Genomic DNA, 26,804 nt, shown 5'->3' on the forward strand with positions numbered 1-26,804 from the left:
CTCAATTTTTCATCTTGCCAGTATAATATTTTATTATTATGCCATCTGACTGCATCTTCTAAATCTTCATGAGTTTAGCCTGTGGCTTCCATTTCGCACCTCTTACTTCACAATGTAATTGTTTTCTCCATTTACATTACATTACTTTTATTTTCATGTAAATCAATAACTTAAATCTTTCTTTTAACAAACTTAGTCACCAATTTCTTCATTAAGGAATGAACAGAAGCCAAATTGTTTTAGCTGTTTTTTGTCTAAGAAATTGTATGTAAGCGCCAAAATTGGCGTTTCTTACCAGATTTCACTCAATGAAAGTTCTGGCATATTCGTAAGATCCAACCTTTTCTTATCTATGAAGCATTTTGGCACCATTCCTAACCTCAGAAGACCACAATAGGGTATATGGAGTCTCTTCCAAAACAAATTGTTCCAGCAATGCTTCCAATCCTGGACTCAGCGGTATGATAATCATTGAAGTGCATTGCTAATCAATGACATTACTTCAGAAGAGATTAAAACAACTTCTGTGTGCTTTTATTTCTTGGTTTCTAATAAAACTGTTCTAAGCTTTTTTTTATTATGACTCGCATGTATTTGCAAATCTAGCATAAATCAGAATAAAATATTATTTATATTTGTTTTAAAATTTGTGTCTGTTATCCTTATCACTCGAAACTGTCTTTAGATTGAGATTATACGGATTTGCTGCTGTTGATATCATCATGTTATTTGATTTAAATATCTTTGTTAAAATAGCACGACCTATGAGGAAAGTTTAGCCATAAATGTCATTTTGTATATGCCCAAAGCTATGAGATACGCCTGATGCACGCACAAGCTTTTTGGCCGAGAAAGAAACAATTTTTGTCAAGAATGCTAGGCAGCGCTAACCATGCCATATTTAGTGAAGAGATAACTTAATTTGAGAAGCATATTGTTCAAAATGAATAGACCTAATAAAAGTCAGAACAAAAATGCTGCAAAAGACTTTTTGTCTATCCGCACAGTAGAAGGAACCCAAGAAGAAAAGGAAACAATGTCAAAAATGCTGAAAGATGTTCGAGAAAAGCTTCAAAAGGTAAGCTAATCAAACTTTATGAAGGGTAGGCTAGCACTTGATTAAGATATTGCTGACTCCCAAGTCTGTTTAAATAGGGTAAAAAAAACAGTATCCAGTTGAGCAAAATTATGTAAAACTAAAACCCTCACATCTTGTTACCAGAAGAAAGAATTGTAGATATTAGGCCTAATGAATAGGCTAGCTAAAAATCTAAGTTATGCATTAATATGGTTTTTATTAAAACTATTTAAGATCAAACATTTGAAATTAATAGTTTATTGACTTGCCTACAAGGAACTCTTTTTGGAGATACCAATTATCCTATTACCTTAAAATCCATCCAATCCCTCCAAACTGATCTCAACCACATGTGCTCTTGGGTCAAAAGATGGCTGCTAGAATTCAATGCAGAAAAATGCAAGGTCATACACTTCGGACACAAAAACCCCAAACATCAGTACCTTATGACCCAAAATTCTGGAAGTCACCACACAATTGAGCCTGTCCAGGAGGAGAGTGACCTTGGTGTCATCATTGACTCCCAGTTGAAATTCAGCTCCCACTCACAGATTATATCAGCCAATGCTAGTAGAGCCCTAGGCATCATCAAACACAGCATCACCAGTAGGAGTAAACATGTAATCACCAAACTCTACAAAGGATTAGTAAGACCTTTTCTGGAGGTGGGGACAATACTGGCCACCCCTTGATTCAAAAAGGACAAGGCAGTTCTTGAGCAAATCCGATGAAGGGCCACTAAGATGATTGCTGGTATGGAAAACAAGACATACAGTGAACGGCTGAAGGAACTCAACCTCCCCTCCTTAGTATACAGACAGAAACGTGGAGACATGATCCAGGCGCACAAACTCCTCTCAACCAATCAAGAAAATGAGATCCTGGAGATCGACACCTCCCACAAAACACGAGGACACCCTAGACAAATCTGCAAACATCATGCTACAACTAGAGCAAGATGCAATTTCTTCTTGAATTGGATTGAGAACCTCTGGAACAACCTCAAGGAGGACACTGTTTCTGCTGAATCAACAGATGCTTTCAAACGCCATCTGGATGCTGAGTAGAAAGATACACCGTGGAAGTTTGACTGGGAAGCACCAGAATCTTCCACCAGAACTTAACCAACTCAACAGTCATCACAAGGAGTGATTCAACAGGATCAAAAGTCCTTATTTCACTCCAAGCTGTGATTTAAGGTAATTAAGGTAATGACTTTAAAAAATTCAATAAGTTATAATAAAAAAACTTGAGTGAGAATCTTAGTCTGAAAAATGATAATCTTAAAGATGCTCTGAGTTATCATCATTATGGATGTTTAATGAACACAAGATGCTTGTGTACTAAATGCTTAATTTGTTTTGTTAATTGGGGACAGGAATTGACTTCTGTTATTTTACAAAAAGTTTTGTCATAAATTTTCTTTTAAATTGACATCTCTGTCAGACATGCATCAGACATAAAATTTACAAATATTACCCAGCCTCATCCATGCCTATAGTCATGAAAGAAATAATGAAATTCTTGCTTTATAATATATGACACATTTCTACTAATCAAAATATAATGTTTTCTTCTATTTTTATCAACATTTTAAAATAATATATTTATCTAGCTGTTCTCTTTACTTTTGCCATGGCATGATGCTGTTGGGAGGTTAAAGTTCTACTGAAAATACTGAACCAGAAGCTAAAGGAAGGGCTTGCAGACAGAAGTGGTAACCTAATCCTAGCAGGATGCCCTTCAACTTGGCAAGCCAGATGCAAATGGTCAAAGATTAAGAAAATCTTATTTGATTCTACCAGAAGTATAGATACCTTTACTCATATGGCTGTACTTGGTCAAATGAAGGCATACAAACTGTACAGACCTAAGCCTTTATATTGTCAAAAACTTGGACACTCATCAAACACATTCAAATTGATTCTTTAAATCTGTATTGAATGCAAGAATACCCATCCTTATGAAATAGAAAGCTTTAGCCAAGATCAACTAACATGCATAAATTGCAAAAGCCCACCTGTTTCTAATACCAATGTCCATCATAGAAACAAAGAAGCTAATTTTCCTGATAGCATTTCAAAAGGAAGTTCCACACCCTTTTGCTGGCTTGGAAGCAGAATCATTATAGAGAATCTATACCTAATCACACATGCAAGCAAGCAAACAAACCCTGCTAAACTTGTCAGACAAAGGACACCAAATTTATTTCTTGGTTGCTAATAAAACTGTTCTAAGATTTTTTTTTATTATGACTTGCATGTATTTGCCAATCTAGCAAATATCAGAATAAAGTATTGTTTATATTTGTTTTAAAATTTGTGTCTGTTATCTTTATCACTCAAAACTGTCTATAGATTGAAATTATATGGATTTGCTGCTGTTGATATCATCATGTTATTTGATTTAAATATCTTTGTTAAAATAGCACCACCTATGACAAAAGTTTAGCCATAAATGTCATTTTGTATATGCCCAAAGCTATGAGATACACCTGATGCAAGCACAAGCTTTTTGGCTGAGAAAGTAACAATTTTTGTCAAGAATGCTAGGCAGTGCTAATTATAAGAAATAATTTAATTTGAGAAGCACATTGTTCTAAATGAATAGGCCTAATAAAAGTCAGAACAAAAATGCAACAAAAGACTTCTTGTCTATCTGCACAGTAGGAGGAATCCAAGAAAAAAAGGAAACAATGTCAAAAATGCTGAAAGATGTTCAAGAAAAGCTTCAAAAGGTAAGCTAATCAAACTTCATGAAGGGTAGGCTAGCACTTGATTAAGATATTGCTGACTCTCCCAAGTCTGTTTAAATAGGGTAAAAAAACAGTATCCAGTTGAGCTAAATTATGTAAAATTAAAACCCTCACATCTTGTTACCAAAGAAGAATTGAGAAGAATTGTAGATATTAGGCCTAATGAATAGGCTAGCTAAAAATCTAAGTTATGCATCAATAGGCCTATGGTTATTATTAAAATTATTTAAGATCAAACATTTGGAATTATTAGTTTATTGACTTACCTACCAGGACCTCTTTTTGGAAATACCAGTTATCCTATTTTGATATATATATATCCTTTTAGTGTTTTGTTTTATTCACATATTAACAGAAAGCTGAGTTTCTTCTGATTCTAGAAATGTAACTTATTGATTGATATTTATTCTAAAAATCACAAATATGAAATATAATTTTTCTTCTCAATTGCTTTTCAAAACAAAGATCACATTTTTAATTTATGCTAACAAATTATTGGTGAAAATTTGACCAAGAAGGCAGGGTTCTTGTTACTACCCTCACATTGCATCTTGTTGTGGTAAAATAGAGGTGGTCCAAAAATCCATTGCTAGGCCTATTTTTCCAGAATGTCAAAGAAAAGTGGTCTTTCCCAAAAAAAGATATTTTACCTTAATGTTAAAGGTTTAGAATAGTGGCTCTTCAGAAAAAAACATGCCAGAACAAAGAGAAATACCTTTAGATTACTGGTTTTATGTTCATTTTAAGGTTTGTTTTTCATTTTTGATAATTCATCTGCCCCTCCCCCCCTAATGGTCTCACATGGCGCTAGGTTATGTAAAAAAAATTAACATAATAATTGATTCAAAAAAAGATAAAAACAAGGAAAAATGATTCATTGATACTTGCCAGCCCAGCCTACATACTGTAAAGTAGGAATTCCATTCGTTCTTCTTTTTTTCATTAGTTTTATATAGCCTGGGTCTAAACAAGACCATTGGAGAGGGTTGAGGATGAATTGTCAAAAACCTAAATAAAACTGTAAAAATAAACATAAAGTTACCAATGTAAAAATGTCTCTCTTTTGTTCAAGCATGACTTCTGGAGAACCGCTATTCTTATACCTTTACCTCCATAATCTTGCAAATATTTGTTTAATGACTTTAAAAAAATCAATAAGTTATAATAAAAAAACATGAGTTAGAATCTTAGTCTTAAAAATGATAATCTTAAAGATACTCTGAGTTATCATCATTCTGGATGTTTAATGAACACAAGATGCTTGTGTGCTAAATGCTTAATTTGTTTTGTTAATTGGGGACAGGAATTGACTTTTGTTATTTTACATTAAGGTTTGTCATAAATTTTTTTTTTAATTGACATCTCTGTTAGACATGCATCAGACATAAAATTTACAAATATTACCCAGCCTCATCCATGCCTATAGTCATGAGAGAAATAATGAAATTTTTGCTTTATAATACATGACACATTTCTACTAATCAGAATTTAATGTTTTCTTCTATTATTGTCAACATTTTAAAATAATACATTTATCTAGCTGCTCTCTTTACTTTTGGAATGGCTTGGTGCTGTTGGGAGGTTAAAGTTATACTGAAAATACTGAACCAGAAGCTTAAAGAAGGGCTTGCAGACAGAATTGGAAACCTAATCCTAGCAGGATGCCCTTCAAATTGGCAAGTTAGATGCAAATGGTCAAAATGGTGAAGGCATACAAACTGTACAGACCTAAGCCTTTGCATTGTCAAAAACTTGGACACTCATCAAACACATTCAAATTGATTCTTTAAATCTGTATTGAATGCAAGAACACCAATCCTTTTGAAATAGGAAACTTTAGCCAAGATCAACTAACATGCATAAACTGCCAATGCCCACCTGCTTCAAGTAACAAAGAATATCCATCATAGAAACAAAGAAGCTAATTTTCCCCATAGCATTTCAAAAGGTAGTTCCACACTGTTTTGCTGGCTTGGAAGCAAAATCATCATAGAGAATCTATACCCAACCACACATGCAAGCAAGCAAACAAACCTTGCCCAACTTGTCACACAAAGGACATCAAATTTGCCCTTCCTCAAAGCAACAAGTGCCCCTTGCAGGACACCATACTCAAAGAAACTCGTCCCACAATTGTACATCAGAGAGTCCCTTATGCATGGCCAACAAATCCCTTCCTCATATTTAGAGACATTATACTTTCCTACAACACAAAACTAGGTCAGAAATAGGATTTGTACCTGGGATTGGTGCAAACAAAAAAGACATGTCTGACCACCACTTGAATGAATTGATATCTAATACATGTTTTTTTATCATATATTCCAGCACTCTAGACTTAATGCATATCCCACCACCTAAAATAACAGTCATAAATGAAATGGTCAATACCAAAACTAAGCAGGATCTTGCCCTATCGAACAGTTCATGGTAACAAACTGTAAGTAAGGAGCAATGCAGCTCAATAGTAACCAAAAGTCTAAGAAATAGTCTTGATAACAATGGATACATCAAAAGGATCGAATGTTGGTGCTTATTCAAATTATATAAAATTCATGAAGTTTAATGTTAGCCATCAAAAGTTACAAGCTTAAGAAAATTTGTCTAATTTTTTTAAAAGGGGGAGACACCCTAAAGAAATCAAGTGATCCTAATGAAAATCACACAATGAGATTTGGAATATCAGAAAACTCTACTGTAGAGGTTTCAAGCTCCTATATACAAAAATGTGAAATTTTGAATCTTTTGCCAGCAGCAAGGTCACAGATGTATTTTATTTTATTTTTTTTTCCAGGGGTGATCATATCAAACCAGTGATCTTAGAAGATTGGAAGAGGGATCATTTGATCAGAAATCAAAAGGTTTAGTGCCCTTTTTAAATGACCAAAAATGTTGGAGGGCAGCTAGCCCCCCCCCCCCCGCTTTCACCCCCTTTTTTACCCAAAATTGTCTAATCAAAATTTTGAGATCCAGTAACTATGTCTTTGAGGATAACTTGACCCCCAAAGTCCCCAGGGGGAAGGGCTGCAAGTTATGAACTTTAACTGTTGCTTACATATAGTATTGGCTATTGGGAAGTGTAAAGATACTTTGGGGGGAGGGGGATTTTCTGGTAAAGGTGCTTACATGGGCAGAACTTTCCATTGAGGAGTTTTTTTGGAGGAAGGGAAGTTTTCATGAGGGGGGGGGAGGGGGATTCCCTAGTATTAATTAAAACTATGGATTAATAGCCTTTGGCCCGTTTTGCTCTCAGCACCTTTAACTAAACACTCCACTGACCGAAAATTCTCCGGCTTAATCTTGTGGCAAAATGTCGGCTCCAATACAAGGCCAGCTTTAACATCCATCGGAAAACAAGCAGACACTACAGGAATTTTAGGATTTCCAGGTCTTTGAGCATGTGAGCAGGTACTCTTTAACCAAAATTCATTTTTAGTTGGATCAAAAAGCAAACTGGCCTCCTTAATGAAGGGGCATCCAATCAAAATTGGATAACACAAATTTGGCACCAACAGAAACGTGTCAGTAAAACTACTGCCGAAAATGGAAAGTTTCAGCACCGCTCCCCCTTTGATACGCAGGGGGCCCGATAATTTGCGAGCTCCTGTACTTTGTACCTTCCTAGATATAACACACTCTTACGGCAAACTAACAAAAGTGGCTTCACTGATAAGATTACACTCTGCCCCTGTATTGTACAGTGTCAGCACCTCAACTCCACAAAAATTTACGCTTACAAAGGACTGTGAACTATTGAAAAAACCATGCACTGACACAGTTCCCCACTTACTGGCAATGCCCTGAGTCCTGAAGACTCAGGGGCGGGTTTGATGGGCTCCTGGTCAGACGTCCCGCCTCTATTTGACAGTGACCTGACTCTTACTTGATCAGTAGAGGTAGGCGGGAATCCATTCAACCTCTTTGGACAAGAACGCAACACATGACCTTGCTGCCAACAATGATAACAGATCACTTCCGAGATTGGGCGACGCTCACGTTGAATTGGGGGCCTAACCCCACTTTGATAACCTCCACAGGACGTTACCTGATTACGGTTTAAAGACCTTGGAGCCTGGATGCTATTTACCTGATTGCATATTTCTTTTAGTATTAATGCTCTCCTGTAAAATCTATGTAACAGGAGAGTATAAAGTAACTCAAGCTGTACTGGCTGTTGGAGAAATATTTACCTAGTTTTTAGGTCCTTTCCCCCTCCACCCCTGTAAAAAAAAATAACAATTTTTCAGAATTGTTTTTCAAATTTTTGGCTCAGTTAGTTCCTTATGGATATAAAAATTATTTTAAGTAGTCTGATTTTCTTGGCAACTGTTTTAGCTGATTTTCTCTAGTTTTGTATTTTCATTTCACCTAGATTTCTTATAAAAAGAACCTGAGCAATATGAATAGAATCAAGAGCAGCAGAAGTCTATGGAATTGGAAACATTTATATACTGATACCAACCCTTTCAGGTGGATCAAAAGGCTATTCTTAGAGAGGGGGGGGGGAAGAAACTTTCTCATAGAAAACATTTTTCTTACTTTTGAAGCCCACAAAGGAATAATTTTATCCCTCTATGTTGATTTAAGTGTTTCTATTAAGTATTTCAATTAATCTTGGTGTAATGAATTTTGTATATTTTATCTATTTTCGTTTGTAGAAAGGCAGAGGCTTGAAGAAAAGACAAACTTACAAAGGAGCTATTTACCTAGGTCACATTCCACATGGTTTTTATGAAGAGGAAATGCATAAGTTCTTTTCTCAGTTTGGAAATATTGAAAAGATCCGGCTTGCCCGAAGTGAAAGGGTAATTGTATTCATTTGTTTCTTTCATTTTTGTGTACTGTGTTTATAGGTGTCACAGCTTAAGCTAAGTGTACAAAGCCCACAAATTGTAAGGTAAACGATTCACAAAGGGCAGGGCAAAAATAGAAGTAATTTTTATTTTCAGCTTTGTTAGACTTAATAATGATAAAAAATCATCTTAAACACTTAAATCCATTTGAGAGCTTTAAAGTTCTCTGGACCTGTAGTGTTCTTGAGTTGATGACTCTCAGTTGAACCTCCACTGCCTCTTCTCCCATCTCTCTTCAGAGTGGTATTTGAAAGACTGGATAGATGAGTGTTGACAGTTGGGTCCTTGAATTGTTTCTAGTGACTTATGATTCTTCTTGAGAAGTAAATCTGACATGCTCTCAGAACTTTGCCTTGCAGCTTCTTAAAGTGGCCTCCTATGTAATGATGGCTGGTACTGTGACTGTCACTGATTATTGTAAAGCTTTCTTCTCAAAGTTGTAAGTTAGCATCATGTTGCTATGCATGTGTTGTGAGATGGTGCTAGCTCAAGTAGTTTGAGGCCATCCTCATATGAAGTTCATTTTAAATTAATGCATTCGAAAACCAAACTGGCTATACATGACTTATGACAAACAAGAAAAAACAATGAAAAAAATAATATAATTAAGTAACCAAAAAACGAGGGTGATCAGCCAGCAGACAGAAAAGAAACAAAAAGGACAAAAGCAGATATTTTTCCAAGGACCTCCACCAAGCCATTTTCAATGCTCAAAAAAAGAAGAAAAACTAACCTTTTGAAGTAAACTCAAACAGAGCAAAATAAACCCTGCATTAAACAAACATAAAACCAAGCCAAGATAAATGAAAGACTATTTGCTAATTTCTTTTTTCTGTTTAATTTCAAGCCATAGCTGCTGAGTGCTTAGAGTGCTGCCTCTGATAGTAGTTTCTGTTTGTCAAGTTGTAATTACTATATAACTTTATTTCTACATGTCTTAAGTTTTAAAATGGCTCTATACTTTTCTCTTGAATGCTGAAAGGACTCTTAAAGAAACAAAATTGTTGCTTGGCAGTTCATGCAACGCATATCTAAAAAAAACTAATTCAAATACGCTGACTCGTGATGTTTCTCTCTATTTCTAGAATCCTTAAAAAGAACAAGTGCTTTTCAGAGAGCTGAGCTTGCTTGAGTTTTTGAGAGAATTTAATTTATGTGCTAAAAGTTATTGATATTATGGCTGGTTCAAGGCTATTGAAAGCCTTATAAATCTGTCTTATTTTCCCTGACAGATAATTAAGGACTTTTTGCTCCTAAGAAAACATCCTATTTTTCAGTGGGTTTTGTGTGGTCAGTGTGTTGTTAGATTTCCAGAATTTGACAGATATGAGGAAATAGCATGAGTCAGTTTACTTGAGCTAGTTTTATAGATATGTTCCATGAACTGTGAAGTAATAGTTTTTATTTGTTTCAAGGTTCAACTTTGCTGTTAATTCCATCAGTTTTTTATAATTAATGTTTAACAGAAAATTTTTGAAACATTGCAGATGGCTAGTTTTATTGCAAAGTGATCAGCAAGAAGATAATTTAATTTTTGATTCATGTTTTATCCATGACATTTGCAATCAGCTATAAAGAAATTATTATGTTCAGGATTGAAATATGTTCTTAGCTTAGGAAAAGTTGCAATTTAAATTTCCTTGTGTTTGTCTTGTGTCTTAATTTGATGCATGTTTGGCATTGAATAAGACTGATTTTCTGGTGTTTTGTATGCTTTTCTTTTTCCAAATAGGAACAAATGTTAGTATGAAGTCAATATTTTGGTTAAGAGGAAACAAACAAGATTTCCTAGTTATTTTGTCATTTGTATCAGGCTTACCTAGTTGTTGGACGTCAGACACAGGCGGGGTTTCCAGCTCCATCAGAAAGACTATATTAGCTTGTGCTTTGGGATAGGATATCAGCAAATCTGTTTTTGTATATTCAGCAATTTTTGTAACCCAGACAGCTAGGAGAATGGAACCATCACAGTTGATGTTTGCTGGGAAAAAACATTGTTTACCTTTGTATCCATATTGCCAAAAGACTGTGCAATACCCAGGAAAAACTCAGGGTATTACGTTGAAACTTCAGGGTAAGTTTTGGGGATGTAAAACTATCTCAAAAGACATTATATGCATCCAATCGTGTCTAAAAGAGTATATGCGGTGTCTTGGGAACAGCTAAGGGACACTATGTGGATCCATGGTTATCAAAAGGGTGGATCTGTGATATCTCATGAAAGGTTAAAGGAATTAAATTGAAACTTTCTGGGCTTATGGAGGGGGATGGTTGATTAATATTTGCTGATTATCAAGATTTTAACATGATAGGGGTAATAATTCTGTCAGCTCTACAGAAGCCAAAAGATTATTCAGATTTTAATCAATATATTTGAATATTTTTCGCCCTGCTCATCCATCCAAAGCCTTATAATACAATTAGTATTTAACATTGTTACAAAATTAAGTCCAAAATCATTGTTACAAAATTAAGTCCAAAAGTCAGCCAAAATCTGGATTTTTAAAGAAAGAAAGTGAAAAGATTCAAAATATCCTTTTCTTAACCAATGAAAACGCTGTGTCAATTACAAACCAAAACATGTTAATTATTTCCACAGAAGTAGTTATTCAAAGTGCTACTTTCATCCAAAGATGGGCAAAAATAAAGTCAAATAGTTTTTAAAGCGTAAAACAATCATGAATCAGTACCAGCAAATACAAACCAAAGTCAGAACGAGCTGAACTGCTACAAAGAAGAGTAGGACTAAAACCAGTGTCTTCTAAGAACCAGAATGTAATTTGCGCTTTAATGAAAACAAAATAAATTTTAAACGTTTTCTCTTTTAAAACTTTAATGTATAATAAAGTGTTAATACTTTCAGGAATGCACATCAGTATATATTAAACTGTCAGTCCACGTTCACTTCGTCTTTTCAGTAATCTTGGTCATGATGGGGATTGTTTTTTTTCTTTCTTTTTTTGGATTTTATAAGAAATAAACTCCCACACGGCTCGAAACAACAATTGTTTTCAGTAAAGTGTAAATTATTTTCTGATATTTAGAAGCCACAGGAGGCATTAGCCCTACTCCTTATTGTATTTTCTACGTGTAAAGAATTTGACTTGGATATTTATTGTAGTTTCTGCTCGTTTGGGGTTTAATTTATTTATTTATTGTAATTTATGGTTGTTCTATGCTTTAAAAACTTTTGACTTTGTTTTTGCTAATTTTTGGTTTAAACTAGCTCTTTACTTTTTTTGAAAAGCTTCTTTTGTAGAAAAGTTTTGAAAATTAATTTATATATAAGACGTTATATATATTATAACTAATAAAATGACTTAAGGTTTTAAAAATTATGTATATTGTACATATTATCTTTTTTCCTTAATATTTTTATAAAACTGGCAACTTAAAATCGGTAGTACCTCCCTGACTGTACCCGTGCAATGGTTTAGAATCAGAAACCTTTTGTGAAGTGGTTGGATTAATTTATATGGCTGCTGATAAAAGGAATCCCTTGGGATCTATTGCCTTGTCCGGGGTTTCTCCCCCTTGGGATCTATTGCCTTGTCCGGGGTTTCTCCCCCTTGGGATCTATTGCCTTGTCCGGGGTTTCTCCCCCTTGGGATCTATTGCCTTGTCCGGGATTTCTCCCCCTTGGGATCTATTGCCTTGTCCGGGATTTCTCCCCCTTGGGATCTATTGCCTTGTCCGGGGTTTCTCCTTTGTCCTCCCTTGTGTGCAGGTACATTAACGACAGTGATATTTTCTAAGTGATAAGTGATATTTGCTTTTGTCCTATCTTTATTTGTAATAAAAAGAGGGTGTGGTTCTTTCTATTTACGAGAAGTAACATGTCCTATTTACTATTTTCTTAAGTATTATGTATTTGTAACACATTTTCTTTTTTCTTTCAGACTGGAAAAAGCAAAGGTTATGCCTTTGTTCAATTTAAAGACGATAGAGTTGCAAAAATTGCTGCTGAGGCTATGAATAACTACCTAATGTTCCATAAGATTTTGAAGTGTAAGTTCTTTTCTGGTGTTACCTTAGAGAAGAGTAGTCAGACACAATTTTGTAATGCTAATATTTTGATAAGATGTGGAGAGGTCCATTCACAATATGGCTATACCAATTCTTAGATTGGGGTAATGCTAATTTTTGAAATCAGTTGAATACAAAGTCATCTACAATTGAGATTTAGGTTGCATCTAGAGCTAGATGTACCCAAAATCAAACCTCAGTTTATCAGAAATTAGTTAAGATTGGGCAATCAGAAAGTTCTAATTAGCTAGAATCTTTGAAACTATGAAAATTATAATGGAACATGAGCAGCCCATTAGCTAGTTCAAGAATTTTACTGAACAGGTGAAATTTAGTCACAAGTATTAATTAACTTTGGGTTTTCGAACGCAGCTTTTTATATGGAAATTCAAACTTCATCAAAGGGAGTTAAGACTGAAACATTGTGCTGATTGAGTTCGAGGATTGTGAGCAGATCAGTTAATGTGAGGTGGCTTGGTCCTGCAATGAGATGCCAGTGGTCTTGCATGGGCTGAAAATCTTTCTTTCTAAAGTTTCAGAACATCATATATTTCCTTCGTAAATTCTAATTTTTCATTGTGTTTGGGGGCTCTTCATTCAGTTCTTAAATTAGACCAATCCAGATTCTTGCGAATGAAGCTACTAGACTTGTTTACTTCTATTAATCATCTTCCAGTCTTCTAAATCAGAACAACATATTCACCTAAACAGGCCACTATTAGAATCCATCTTGGGAAAAATGCTAGTCATGAGTTTTGTATCATTCGGTAAAATACAACATAAATAGATAGATAGACTATCACAAACCCTAGAGGGCTGATTTTGTATTTCTCAGTAAAAAAAATACAATAACAAAATAATAAAATGAAAACATATGTAACGAAACACAACAGGTAACAGTCAGAAAATACAAAAGTTATAAATATAGGTCATAATTATAAAATATTTTATATGTCATAATATAAAAAGATAAAAAGAATTACACATAAAATAACCAAATTCTCAAAACTTAAAAAATAATATATACAAAAACAATTTAATTTTTTTTAAATTGTTAAAAAAAATATAACATAAGCCAAAGCCTCTAAAATTTTAAACATAAGCCTCTTAGATCAGTCCACAGTGTAACAGTTGGTTCTGCCCGTCAGGCATAAAACATCGTTACATTTTTCACCCTCGAAAGTTGTGTAACCTGATATTCGCTCTTTGCGTTTCTCAGATGTCCATGGTAAGATAAAATTTCATGCAGCTGAGTAGATATGGGCGGTCGGATTCTATTACAGCTACGGATTAAAACTTAGACTCTTTTGCGTCTACCAAACGTCTCCCTCGTCTGCTCTGTCCCACCGAACGAGCAGACGCATACAGTCCTGTGGCAACTTCAGACTGGAAGGCTCTCAATATAATTGGTTCATCTTTTCTTGAAGCTAGTGCTCTGATGGCTGAACAGAAAAGTAGCCACCAAAAATAGAAAACCATTATTGTGTCCACAGTTGTATGTGACACATCAGCCAGAATGTCTGCCAAGTTAACTCCTCCCATATGTTGGTTGTATTCATAAACTGTTACTGTACTTTAAAGTTCAGCCCAAAATTGTTGGTGTCATTTCAGCACATTCAGTGTCAAATGGCGTAATTTTTATTTATGCTGAGGCTAAGTAGATAGTATTATTATATAGCCATTTGAAAACAGTAATGCTGTAATGGATATTAGTTCAATGACCGATTGACATTCTTTCCCGTTTCCACATTGCACCTTCTAAGAGGAGAGAGCAACGCTTTTTATCGAACCTTCTTTGATGTCCAATAGATTGGAAACCTTTCAGTTTAAGCAAAGTCATTAACCTCAGACTCAAGAAATAGTTATAAAAAAACATCTTGTAATTCATATGCTCTGGCAAGTAGCTTAGAAGCTGTAGAACTATTTTTCCTGCAATTATAAGATCTAGATCTTTGTTGTCGTCTAGAAGAGTACCCTTTCCTTGATAAACTTCAAATTCGTGTACGCAGCCTGAGACACCAGCTCTGGTGAACACATTTATTTCTTTGGCTGCTGCGAGGTGCTTCTCCCCTTGGAGTAGCTTCTTGAAGGAGTACCTTCAAGAAATTTTGAGCGAACGTGATCCATGACTGGTCGGATTTTACCTAGCCCTTGCTCGACAGGTTTTTTGGCTTGATTATTGTCACTGTAACGCAGCAATCATTTAATTCTATCTGCCCATCTTGTCAATAATTTGAGTGTATTTCATAGCTGTTTCCCAGTGCATAGGAAAATAAGGAACTTTAATCACGCCCAACATTAGAACAGTGTTCAAAAAAGCCCTTAGCTCCTCCAGTGTGTGACAAAATTCAATCTTCAGATATACGTCCAAAGATGTTGCTTTATTTGACGATGAGTGCAAGACGTTCATCATCAAAGAACTTTGGAAATTCCTCAGAGGAGTTTCTATGATATCTGGAACTGGACGGCGCACTCCTTTTCAAGTGGTATTTCTTTTCTCTATCACATCTTTCTCTGGCTATATTATTTTCAAATTTCGATTTTTTCTTTGCTTTTTTGTTTATAATAGGTGCCAACTGCTCTAGCTGGCTAGAGCAAAGTGTTCTGTATTAGCTATAGCCTTTTCATTCGCTTCCATGCTATTCTGCTTTAAAAGAAAGGGACCGTTGTTTATTTCATGTGGCAACTCACTGTCATTCCTCCAAAGCTGATAAGTCTGGATCATAATTGCTGTCCCCTTCATCATAAGATAGGTCAGACAACGTCGCTTCGGGAACTCCAAAAACACGCTTAGCGGCTTGAGGAGCATCAATTCTTATATTTCAGTCTTTTTTAGTCTCCAATTTGACTTTCCAATTTGACTTTCCAATTTTAAAACAAAAAATGATTAAATGTATCATGTTCTCTCAACGTCTATAGTCGCATTTTTTATAACGTGCATGAATATATTATTTTATATTTTTGAAGTCTAGCACTCTTCTGAAATTTGTTCTTGTAGAACTATAAAACACAACCATAACATGAATTTTTTTAAAAAAAACATCTTTTCTTAAAATCCGCAACTTCATATGATTCCAATCGTATTCTTTAGCAGTTTTTTTTTATAATAAGTTGTCTGAGTAGTTTAAAAAATTTTATTACTTATCTTCTTACTATGATTATCCAGTATGCCTTAAGCCAACTCTTGATGTCTGTATAAGTCTCATTGTCAGTGTACCATAAGCTTGTCAAAATTCAGCTAAATATGAATTGATGTTCTTACTAGCTGCAGAACCTATTGGATGACAGGCATAGGAAAGAAAGAAAAAGAATGTCGCGTTTACTCTTTTGAGAGGACCTGAGAAAAGTGTACCCCTCCACCCTCCCCACGAACACAAAACTCAACAGGTTTTGCTGCTAGTAGTAAATTAACAGACAAAAGTAATTTGAAATGTGAATCTTTATTTTTAGCATTTCAAAAATTATCCGGTTAAAAAATTCAATGGGCTTGACTGCTCAAATGTCACGTATTATGAGCCTGGCTTTAGGATTTATTTAAGTGTGCCCAATTTAACAATGAATAAAAATAGGAATAGGACATATAACCGTCAATTGACATTAGATAATTTGACCGTCAATACAAAGAACACGGCTAATGAAGAAAGGATAGTACAAAATTCTGATAATGTCAGTGCTCCCCATCCTGTGGGTACGGATTCCCCATCTACGACATTTTTTCAGAAAGAAGTGGACCAATTAAAGGCAAATGGTTTGGTCTGCATCTCTACAGCGCGTCACGGCAAACTGGTTTCAGTGGATACCACTGCTTCTAGCAAAAAAACAAAACAAAACTTATCCTTTTCATGTTGAAAAGGAAACTGATTACTTTTTTACCTGGGTAAACGACAAATGTGTGTACTTGCTTTGCAATACAAGTGTATCAATTGGGAAGCAAGGAAATATTGAGCATTATTACAAAACCGTTCAGTGCAGAATCGAAAAGAATTTACCTCATAATTTTCCTTAAGGGAAAGAGAAGGTAGTACAAGTAAAATCCCAATTGAAGGATGAACAATCTCATTTTTTCAGAAAACTTGACAGTAATTGAGGTATCTTTTCGGGTTTCAAAGGTTATTGGTGAAAGAAAAACTTAACAAAGTTGGTGAATCGGTCAATGCCATATTTTTAGAAGCTGTATATATATATATGTTATTTAACAATTGGAAGAACAACGGTGAGATAATGTCTGCCATTCAATCGTTGCAACTGTCTGCAAATGCAGTTATGAGAAGAGTTGAATCCATCAATGGGTTCTAATCTAGTTTCACTACTTTGAACTGACTTATACTTATATGAAAGAAGAGCTGGTAGAAGTTGTACAACTTCACCGACATACTACGGGACGGGACATATATTCTGATTTTAAAAAGTTTGTCTAGTCTGAAAGTATTCCGGCAAAAGTTGGCGGGCTTTGCAACGGACGAAGCTTCCACTTCGGTAGGCGGTGAGAAAGGATTCATTGCCTTATGTCGTAAAGACAGCTTCCAAAATTTCTGTCTCGCCGTTGCATAGCATAGCACTCCAGCAGTCACGTGGTAAATTTCTTAGTTTGAATAATGTCGTGAAAACATAAATCATAAATAAAATTTAGATTCCTGTTCAGGACTGCAGAAGTGGTTTTTCGGGACTCTGACTGAAGAGTTGACAATGCAAGTATGGTGATCTATTGCTAGATACAGAAGTTTGTTCGCTTAGCAGTGCCAGGGTTTGCAACGTTTCAAAGAGCTACATCCTGCTTTGGTGGAATCTTTGAAAAGACGGGGTGAATCATTCCAAGTAGCTATAGGCTAGAAGATTTATCATTCCTTGTAGCTAGAGGCTACAAGATTTGGTTTGGCTGTGAAATTCTGCTTTTTTTGTAGACAAAACCGAAAAGCTGCCTCAAGGCAAAGATAAAGATTTTGGTGGAACCATTTCAGATGTGGTCTCGTTTTAAAAAAAAAGCTTGAGTTGTGGGAAAAGGTCTTACCCAGGATGAAAACAAACTTTACTTATATGAAACAGACTCTTGACAAGCAAGGACCTTCGCAGCATACTTATAATAAAAAAGAACATATTACAATTCTTTCAAAGTAGAAAAATCTGTTCATTCAAAAGTTTTAAGACCACAAAAATATTTCGATTGTTAGATAGTTCGTTAGATCTCCTTTTTTTTTTGTTGAGAATTGATACTGAAGAATTTTCTACTTGTCATGCAGCATATTGAAGATGACAGCGCTGCAGTAGAGATGAAATTGGTTTGTTTTCAGAGCGACTCTATTAGAATCACTCGCTTCAAGCAATGAAAGTATTTGGCCTTTTTTCCTAAGCATAAATATACAATTTTAGCTCAGATTGGTTTACGAGTGAAGGCCCGGCTCAGCAAATCTGTGCAAGATTTCATTTCCCAGTATGAAATTCGTTAAAAACAAGTACAGGAATTGGTTGACTAACGGACTCTTGGACAAATGCATTAGAATGGCTGCTACAACATATTACCCTAACGTTAAAAAAATTGTTGTCCTGTTGATGAAAAAAAAGTGCCAACCCTCACAATTAAGTAGTTTTTTTTTATTCAAATATTTTTTTTTTATTTTTTTAACCTAAATTAGAAATGTATATTGAAAGTTAATAAATATCTGCAGGATTTAAACAACAACATGTATTATTTTCCTACTTTGTTGGGTAACTCACACTAAGGTTTATGAACTGTAAAATCGCTCAGTCGCTTAAAATTTTGGTAATCTCTGCTCTAGAGTTTCTAACGTATTTGTGCACAATTCTTTTGTTGTTGTTGTTGTTGTTTGTTCTTCATGCATTATTCATGCTAAAAATGTAATAGACTTATTAAAGGTATGGTAAATATACACCGAAGTCATATACTATAAGGGGCTATATATTTTTTTTTTTTTTTAGTTAAATTGTTCAAATTAAATTGTTCAAAAATGGGACACTTTTCTGACTCGAAAACATTTTAGTGGCTTCCCCCCTCCCTGGCATGTAAATTTTTAATGACATATTTGACAGTATGTATAAATAAACCTAACTAATTCTTAATTTCAAGGTTCATATATTGCACCCAAGAAAGAAAACGAAAACCTCTTCAAAAGAGTTTTTACTAAGGAAACAGATTGCAGAATTGCCAAGAAGAGACAGACTATGTTTAAAAAGTTAAATAAGGAGATGACTCCAAAACAGCAGAAAAATTTCAAGACTCGAACACTTAGGAAGATCAAACAAACTTTGGCAGCTCTATCGTCAATGGGAATCACATATTCACCAGTGGTAAGTACTCAATTCAAAAAGTAGATGCTGTGCTTATAATAAACTCGTAGTCAGATCAGTTATTTGTAAATTTTTGCCAAAATATGTGCTTGGCTTATTCCTGTCCTTCACCCCGGAAGCTCCCCTTACATGCAAAATTGAGCAGCCAAAGAAAGTATTACAGATAAAAATAAATAAAAGAAGGAGTTTTGGAATATTCTACTAATATTCCAAAATTATAGGCAGAATATGGGGTGGGGAATGTCCTGTAGTATTCATTTTTAAATTTTAATTTAATTCTTTATTCGCGTTTCTGGAGGGTTGAGTTATCATAGCGTGGTAAGATAAAGTTTAGCATAGGGGCTGTGGGGATGATATCAAACTGAAGGCAAACCTATTAGACATTTCGAATTTTTTGAACGAAACAGATATCTTAAAATTTGGGTCGATATCGTAGGGGTTAGAGGAAGGTCGAATAGCAGAAAAGGAACCGTCAGAGAGGCTGATTGCCCTGCAGTAGGTTAAACCTTTAAGAAGAACACATGAACTTCCAATTTTAATCAAATGATCCCTTTCCAAGTTTCAAAAATAGCCCCTTCCATTTGAAGTGGATGGGAAAGAATTTTTTGATACTTTTCTGGCCTTTTTTGGGGCTGTATTTTGAGGCAATTTGTTTCTTCTGCATTGGGGTCCCCTTAGCCCAAATTTTCATGTAAATTTCTAGTCAGGGAGCTACTCATCAAAAACGTGATTGGTAGGGGTCAGTGAGCAGCAGACTGTTCAACGACAGAAGTTGGGGTAATCGACAGCGCTCATATCATAAAACAATAAAAAAAAATTGAAGCAATAGAGAACGATAAAAAATGTTAAGGAGTTCATAAGCACTCTTCATAGGAAATATACCTTGTGCGGACAACAGAGATGGCCGATACTCATTCAAAACATGGACTCTCATTTTCTGCAGCCTCTGAAGAGGAGTTAAATGACATAAACATTTTCAAATAAACAAGGGTCCAAAATATATTTTGCTAAAACTTTCGCAAATAATGACGGAGGTTGTGATACTGTTGGTACCCTTGTACACTCTGTTGAAGCCTGAGCCTATGAATTGGTACTGTTGATTATGAATGCAGTCGGTGAACAATTGGGCTTATTAATGATGATTTGGAAACTTTTTTTATTGTATTTTATTTACTCTTAAGCTGGAAAAATACCACTATATTCTCGTTAAAACATATATGAGCTCAGAAATGTATGTAAGCAATCTTGAAGATAAACTTCTTTACATACCTAAGTGGAATTGCTTATGATATGAACCGAAAAAAGATTCGTATGCTCTTCTAATATCAACTGCTAAGCGTTTGGTGTCGTGGACTAATTGATAAAAAATACAACCTCAAAATGCAAAATCTGTCCATGTGAGTGGGAATTACACATAGAAGAAACTATTAAAAATTATAGAAATCTAATTATAGAGCATGAGGAAGCATTCAATCATTTCCCATCACAGTCACAAAGTAAACCACACGGTCCATTCGCCGCACATGAGCAATTTTTTGTGCAGAGCTTGCACGAGCAGCACTCAGGGGCCACACCGTCTGAGAATGCCTTAAGATTGGACACAACTGGCCCAACCTTACCATCCTGGAAAGTTCTGCCAAACTGTAGGGGATCTAGAAACTGCGGCTTTAGTTTGTCCGCTTGTCAAAAAAAAAGGTCCAACTTGGGGTAAACGTGCTTAGCATGACCCTCAAAGGCAGCGTCAGATGGCGGCAAATATTTGAGCTCCCGTGTTCGACGGTATAAGTGTACTTGCAAGTCATCAAGAGAGGTAAAGGGGCGTGGATCTTTTCCATGCAGCGACAATGGCTTTCTTGCAAATAAAAAGAAAGACTTCTTACATAGAAGGGCCGAGTTGTGACCTCTCTATCTCTTTCACAAGCAAAGCAATCTGTTTTTCCTTTAGAGAACATAAAACCAACTCTGTCACAGCCCGGAAGTGTAGGAAGAAGACAGACAGGAAAAAAACTAGATTGTTTGGTAAATTCCTGCAAAGTTGATGTATAGGCACTGAATATTCGCGGAATTGGACAAAAAAATTTCTTTTTTCACTATTTTAGTGGTATCCAAGGACTATTTTATAATGATACAACTAAGGAAAACAATATCTATTTACGTCATTTACATCGACATCTACAATAGACCGATACACCTCTTCGAACAGTCCAACGTGTGTAACACAACCCTAGTATCTGCCTCTTCGTGGGTACAACTCAAACGGTGTTCAAAGCCTGTATCAATGCTTCCATTTGTGCTGAGCATCACTATTTGCATCTGATCTTGAAAGCCTCCAGAGAGGTAGACAGTTAACCTTGCTTGAATTACATGGACAAGTTTTCAAATTCGTCAAATAAAAGTTTAATTAGTTTTGAGTGTTTACCTAGAGATTAGTTTAGAAGATCTATCGGGGCATCCGCATTCGTGCTGGATATATGCCTATGGTTATCCAAGTGGAAAATTGGGTCACCCCGCGTCGTCGCTAATAGTTCAGAAACGAAAAGGGTTAGAGAATTTCTAGATCACTCAATTTGTACAACAATAAATTTTCTACCAAGTCAATGAATAAAAAATACACTTATCGTTGGTATACTCTCAAGATGGATAAAGATTATTCCCAAGATACTATAAGTTATGTTGTCTTTTTTAAGATTACAATTGAACGGCAAAAGATAAAACAATTTTGGAAACAGAATATTGAACCTTTTTCAATTTCCTTTAATTTGACCAATAATTGAGTAATTTTGGATCTGTTTAGAATGCCTTATTGATGTTTAGGAAATTTTTGTTATAACTATTTATAGTTGTCCTATTTATAGTTTTTTCTTCTAATTTGAATGACTTGTATTTATTCTAGTAGTTCTAAAATTAATCTGCAAAAATTTACCCCTCTAGCCTTAATAGTTTAGCTGTAAATCCTGTAGACACAATGGAGAAAGCAGCAAAAACAAATACAAAAATTAAGTTTATATCCACTGGATATAACTCACGGATTTTCACTGGAAAAGAACTATGACTCACGGGTTTTAAAATGTCTGTAATCATTATCAGTAATTATTTGGCTTCGTGTTTTTTGAATATCAGTTGTAATGCGCTCATCAAATACAAATAATCTACCAAGCATACAGCTGCCACAAATCAGTATCAATAAATAAATGAAACCCAAAACAAATAGACACAGTCAAACTCAAAACAAGCAGAAATTAATATGAGTAGGGTTTAAAACCCTTATGCTTTCCAAAAGCCAGAATATAATTTGTACTTGACTAGAAAAAATTCAAATGAATGTATTCTCATACGTATACTTTGGTACCAGATTTTGAAAGGAAACTAAAAAGAATTTTAATACAGATTTTTTACTTGGCCAGACAAATAAAGCAAGAGAATAAATAAAAAAAAAGCGATTGAAAACAAGTGGAATTTAATACCTTAAAGAAACGATGACTGCCATACAATGATTTTATTATTTGCAGGTGAACTAAGCCTCGTATAATTACAGCTTTTAATTTGTTTCTTTTTGCTGGTCGGTTTGTTTCTTTTGTTCTTTTTACTAGGTCGACCTAGTAAATAACTGGGAGCGTGCTTTTGTGTCGTCCAAAAGGAAGTTGGACGTGTCTTTCAACTTCCTCTAGCCTCTTTCGATCCCTTCCGAATGTACTAATCCCTTCCAACTTTTTCTGGCCTGTCATGACTCCTTCCAAGTTTCTTAATCCCTTTGAACTTTCTTTGGCCCTTTCTGACTCTTAATGCCTTCCAACTTCCTTCTGCTCCTTCTGAGTTTCTTAACCCTATCCAACTTTCTTTAGCCCCTTCTACTCCTTGAGCAATCCTACCGATTGGTCAGTGCACTAGACACGAAATCCTTTGTTCGTAAGGACAGATCCAAAACAAGAAGTACCATTAAAATTCCTTGTTTCATACTATTTGAGCATACTCGCTTTTCTGACAATAACCCCAAAACAATAACTGACAAAAGCCCCCTCCCCCCCCCCCATGCCCCTTCGTATATTTATATGAAGGCTCAGAGATATTTAGAAATTGAAATATAGCCTTTTAAGCATATCGCCCACCTCAGCTAAACAATAACCCATCGATCCTCCTTCTTAATAGCTTAAACACAATTATGCGTTCTTTTTTGTGCTTTTTATTTATTTCAATTTCCCTTTGCCTGCTCATTTTTACATTTGGGAGATTTTTGTAGGAGGAATTTAAGGAGGGGGGAATATTTGAGGGGTGGGGGGAACACGCCGGATCCCACCCATATAATAACACACTAGTGCGTTGTCATAACTTTTGGTCATATCATAGAATTATTTATACTATCACATTCCTTCTTCAAATTTTCTTATTTTCATTAGGACATCCTTTCATTAACGATATAATGACAAAGAATATGTGACTGATCGTAAGAAAAATGAGATTAGTCAGTGATAGTCAGTAAGGGGATTTTCAGCTTTTCAATTGAGAAATACGATACCTACAAATGTTAGAAATTTTAGCTTTACTTTTCTGTGGCACCTCGTCTGGATTTGATATTTTTTTTCTTTTTTTTTTTTTTTTTAAGGAAGTAAAATTCAATTGTCCCTCTCCTAAAAACTGTATGCCTGCTAAGCCTAAGAGACAGTTTTTGTCTGGGATTCTCCAAATCCACTACCTTTGGTAGCTCCACACTTGTTATACTCCACCTTTCTCGTTTAGCTTCTTCAAAAACTCTAACATATTCGCCAGTTCAAAGCCTCTATTTGATTTTAGTAATTAGAAGAAAGATAACTCACTGTAAGATGGCGAAAAATTTGTATGTACTCTTTTCCATATGCTCTGCTGCAAATAAGAGCTTTCCAAAAAAATGAGAAATTCAAAAATCTATACATACATATAGGTATATATGTATCTATTTATATACGTATATATATTGTTTGTTTATATATGTGTATATTTTACAATATGTTCAATATGTTACAATACAGGGGCATTATGATTGAGGTGGAGTTCAAAATGCCTAGGGACTCGGTACGATTTTTTTTTCTCAGATAGATTCGTGAGCTAATATTCATTGTAAGATTTTCTTTTCTTTTTAGGAAAATAAACTAGTAAAAATTTCAGGGAAGATTATATCCAAACCAAGATTGAAAATTGCCTCACTGATTTACAACAAAAAAAATTAATTGGAGTCTTAGTTTTGTTTTTATGGAGTAAATAATGGTAGAAATCCAAATTTGATCAATAGACACGGAAGTGGTGCAGGCCAGGCAAGTAGGTTAGAAATGCCCCTGGATTGCCCCTCGATCCACATGAAATCACTTGAGAAGCTGACGGTGCCCATAACTCGAAAGATTGTCAATATTTACTAATTTTTATTTTATTTTATGTAAAACTAATTGTAGTCCAAAATGCTTTCTATTTAAATCACTTCCACTTTGAAAGGTCATATATAATATATTATCGTCTTTCTATCTCGTCTGCCTTTTGGTTTTGTATATATGCTAAGTTTCCGAACTGGCCACTTCTTTTTAGATTTTTATATTTGATACCATTTTGTTTTTAGATATATGATCCTGATATATCAGCCGAAAAAAATCATCAAATTGAAGAACTTGGTGTTTCTAGCGAAGAAAACAGCCACACAGACGACAAGATTTCCAATGCAGAAAATCAAGAACTGAATATCGTGCAAAATCACACAACAAGTTCTTCTTTGGCTGAAAAGAAATTAGCTAAATTAGGTAAATCTGCCCAGAAGAAGAAACGAAACCTAGACGTCATTGAAACTCCAGTGAAAGGTTTCGATATTTCAAATAGTTCTGCTGAAGATTCTGATGCTCTGAAGGAAAGCAAAGTTGAAGACATTGATTCATTGAATCAGGGCCGTAGTCTGAAACGTGTAACTGCTAAAAATTCAGTTGATGACTCAAAAAAAACTCCAGAAATCTTGAAGAAGAAACGAATCAATCAAGACCAAAATAATGAATCTGCGTTGTCATCTGGTAAAAAACAAGTATTGTTTACAGTTGAAAAACCCGGAAAAACTTTAAAATTAACTAATGATAAGCCTAATTACAAAACACCTGTTAAATCCCTGAACTCCAAGCCAGGAGCACCCCATCAAGGATCGTGTAAGAAAAAATCAAAGTTTGGTAGCCAAGCACCAGGACGGAATTTTGAACAAAGAAAATCGAAATCATTAAGACAAGCTGGAAAAATAAGGAAGAGTCTCTAATATTTTAATTTATGTTGAAATGAAATTAAAATATCAGTTTTCTCGACATTGTTTAAGTTCAGTTGCTTATTTTACCGCTTGTTTGTGTTTTGTTGCTGTTCGTTTTGCTCCCTTATTACCAGTGAGTAATTTGTGTTCTCAATCAAATTTTGTGCAGGGCTTTATTCTTGAAAACATATGAAAAACTTTTATGGAGGGGGGGCAAGATTTACTGAGGACAGATGGTTTTATGGTTAAAAACACAGTTAGTTGTACAGCCCATATCTCAAAGATTTTACTGTATTTTCTCAGTATTTTGGAGAAGGAGCCTTTGGCTGTCTCTGGGTCCAAGCTGGGATTCATTTTGCTTTTTTTGTGCCAGTAAGATTATTACTACCTTAAGATCAAATCTGGGCCAAGCATGTCTGTAAAAGTTTGTATTTGGGGGGGGGATTGCACTTCGGAGCATCCAAGTATGGCAAATGAATAATACAGGACATTGGATGGTTAATTGTAAAAATGAAGTTCTTTGGCCCTTGCCTGATATTTTTTTTTCTCTCTCTCTTTCGTGACTTTCTTATTTTCATTCCTTAGGAATAATCTATTGATTCTCTTCGAAAAAAATCATATGAAAACTTAACACGAAAGGAGAAATTCGATTGAAAAGGAATGATACGATATGGTATGATTATTTAACCTTAAAAACAATGTTCAAACAAATCTATAATATTCACCCAAATACAAACGATTGGCGTAGGGTGAATCAGGTAGAAAAACACATACATATAACATCATTTAAATTCACTCTAATAACAAAGAAAGAAAAAGAGAGAAAAAAATATAAAATAATAATAATACTATGGGGGCAGCAACTACATACCTTATCACTATAGGAAAATAATCAGTAGGAGCTGTAGGAAGTGCAGGTGGGAAGAACGGATGTTTCTCGTTTTGAATAATTATTAGCCTCAGGCACCTCAAAAAACGTCTTTGGGAAAAAAGAAAAAAAGGTAGTCTTTAAATCAAATGGTACTTAATAAACCACCGGTTTGTTGAACGGAAATTTTTTGGCTATAGATTGGATTCTTTATATTTATCTGACATATGTTCGTTACATATAGGGGTAAATTAAGATGTTCTGGGACCCATGAGCTAATGAAAATGTTGGACCTCCCTTAGATATATTATGATTCATTTAAATATCAGCGAAAATAAATATGAAGGGGGATGGGGTTGATTCCTCCAACGTGTCAATATCTACTTTAAATTTACTCATATGTATATTCGATTCACTTGTTTCTTGACTTTTTGCCAATCCACTTACCCCCTCCCCCTCTGAATAGGATTGAAACAAACATGGCTCTATACAAGTGTTTCCAAGTCAAGACCCCTTATATCTAGTAATGGCTCGCAAAAGGGCCAAAATGGAGCTTTTTTTTATACATGAATTGTTTTCAAGTTTTTCTCAGTTGTATTAAATCTCATATTTTAAGTTAAAACAGTATACTAGGTAACCTGTGGTAGCGCAATAGATTGATCTCTGCTGGGTAATATGGG

General features: G+C 35.0%; 1 protein-coding gene across 2 annotated transcripts; it reads left to right on the plus strand.

Moving 5' to 3' along the window:
* Positions 1-909: 909 nt before the first annotated feature.
* LOC148939358 (uncharacterized) lies at positions 910-25,316 on the plus strand. Of its 2 annotated transcripts, none has more exons than XM_089106628.1 (5): positions 910-1,078; positions 8,492-8,638; positions 12,586-12,694; positions 18,795-19,015; positions 24,597-25,316. In XM_089106628.1, exons 1-5 carry the CDS (start codon positions 944-946, stop codon positions 25,266-25,268), a joined length of 1,284 nt encoding a protein of 427 aa, XP_088962754.1. In that variant the 5' UTR covers positions 910-943; the 3' UTR covers positions 25,269-25,316. The 2 variants fall into 2 exon arrangements, with proteins under 2 accessions (XP_088962754.1, XP_088962755.1); XM_089106629.1 differs by lacking the exon at positions 910-1,078 and adding an exon at positions 3,700-3,815.
* The last annotated feature ends 1,488 nt before the right edge of the window (positions 25,317-26,804 follow it).

Source organism: Artemia sp. Qi Xiang Cuo, chromosome 21 (assembly GCF_049724085.1).
Source record: "Artemia sp. Qi Xiang Cuo chromosome 21, ASM4972408v1, whole genome shotgun sequence".
Lineage (NCBI taxonomy): Eukaryota > Metazoa > Arthropoda > Branchiopoda > Anostraca > Artemiidae > Artemia > Artemia sp. Qi Xiang Cuo.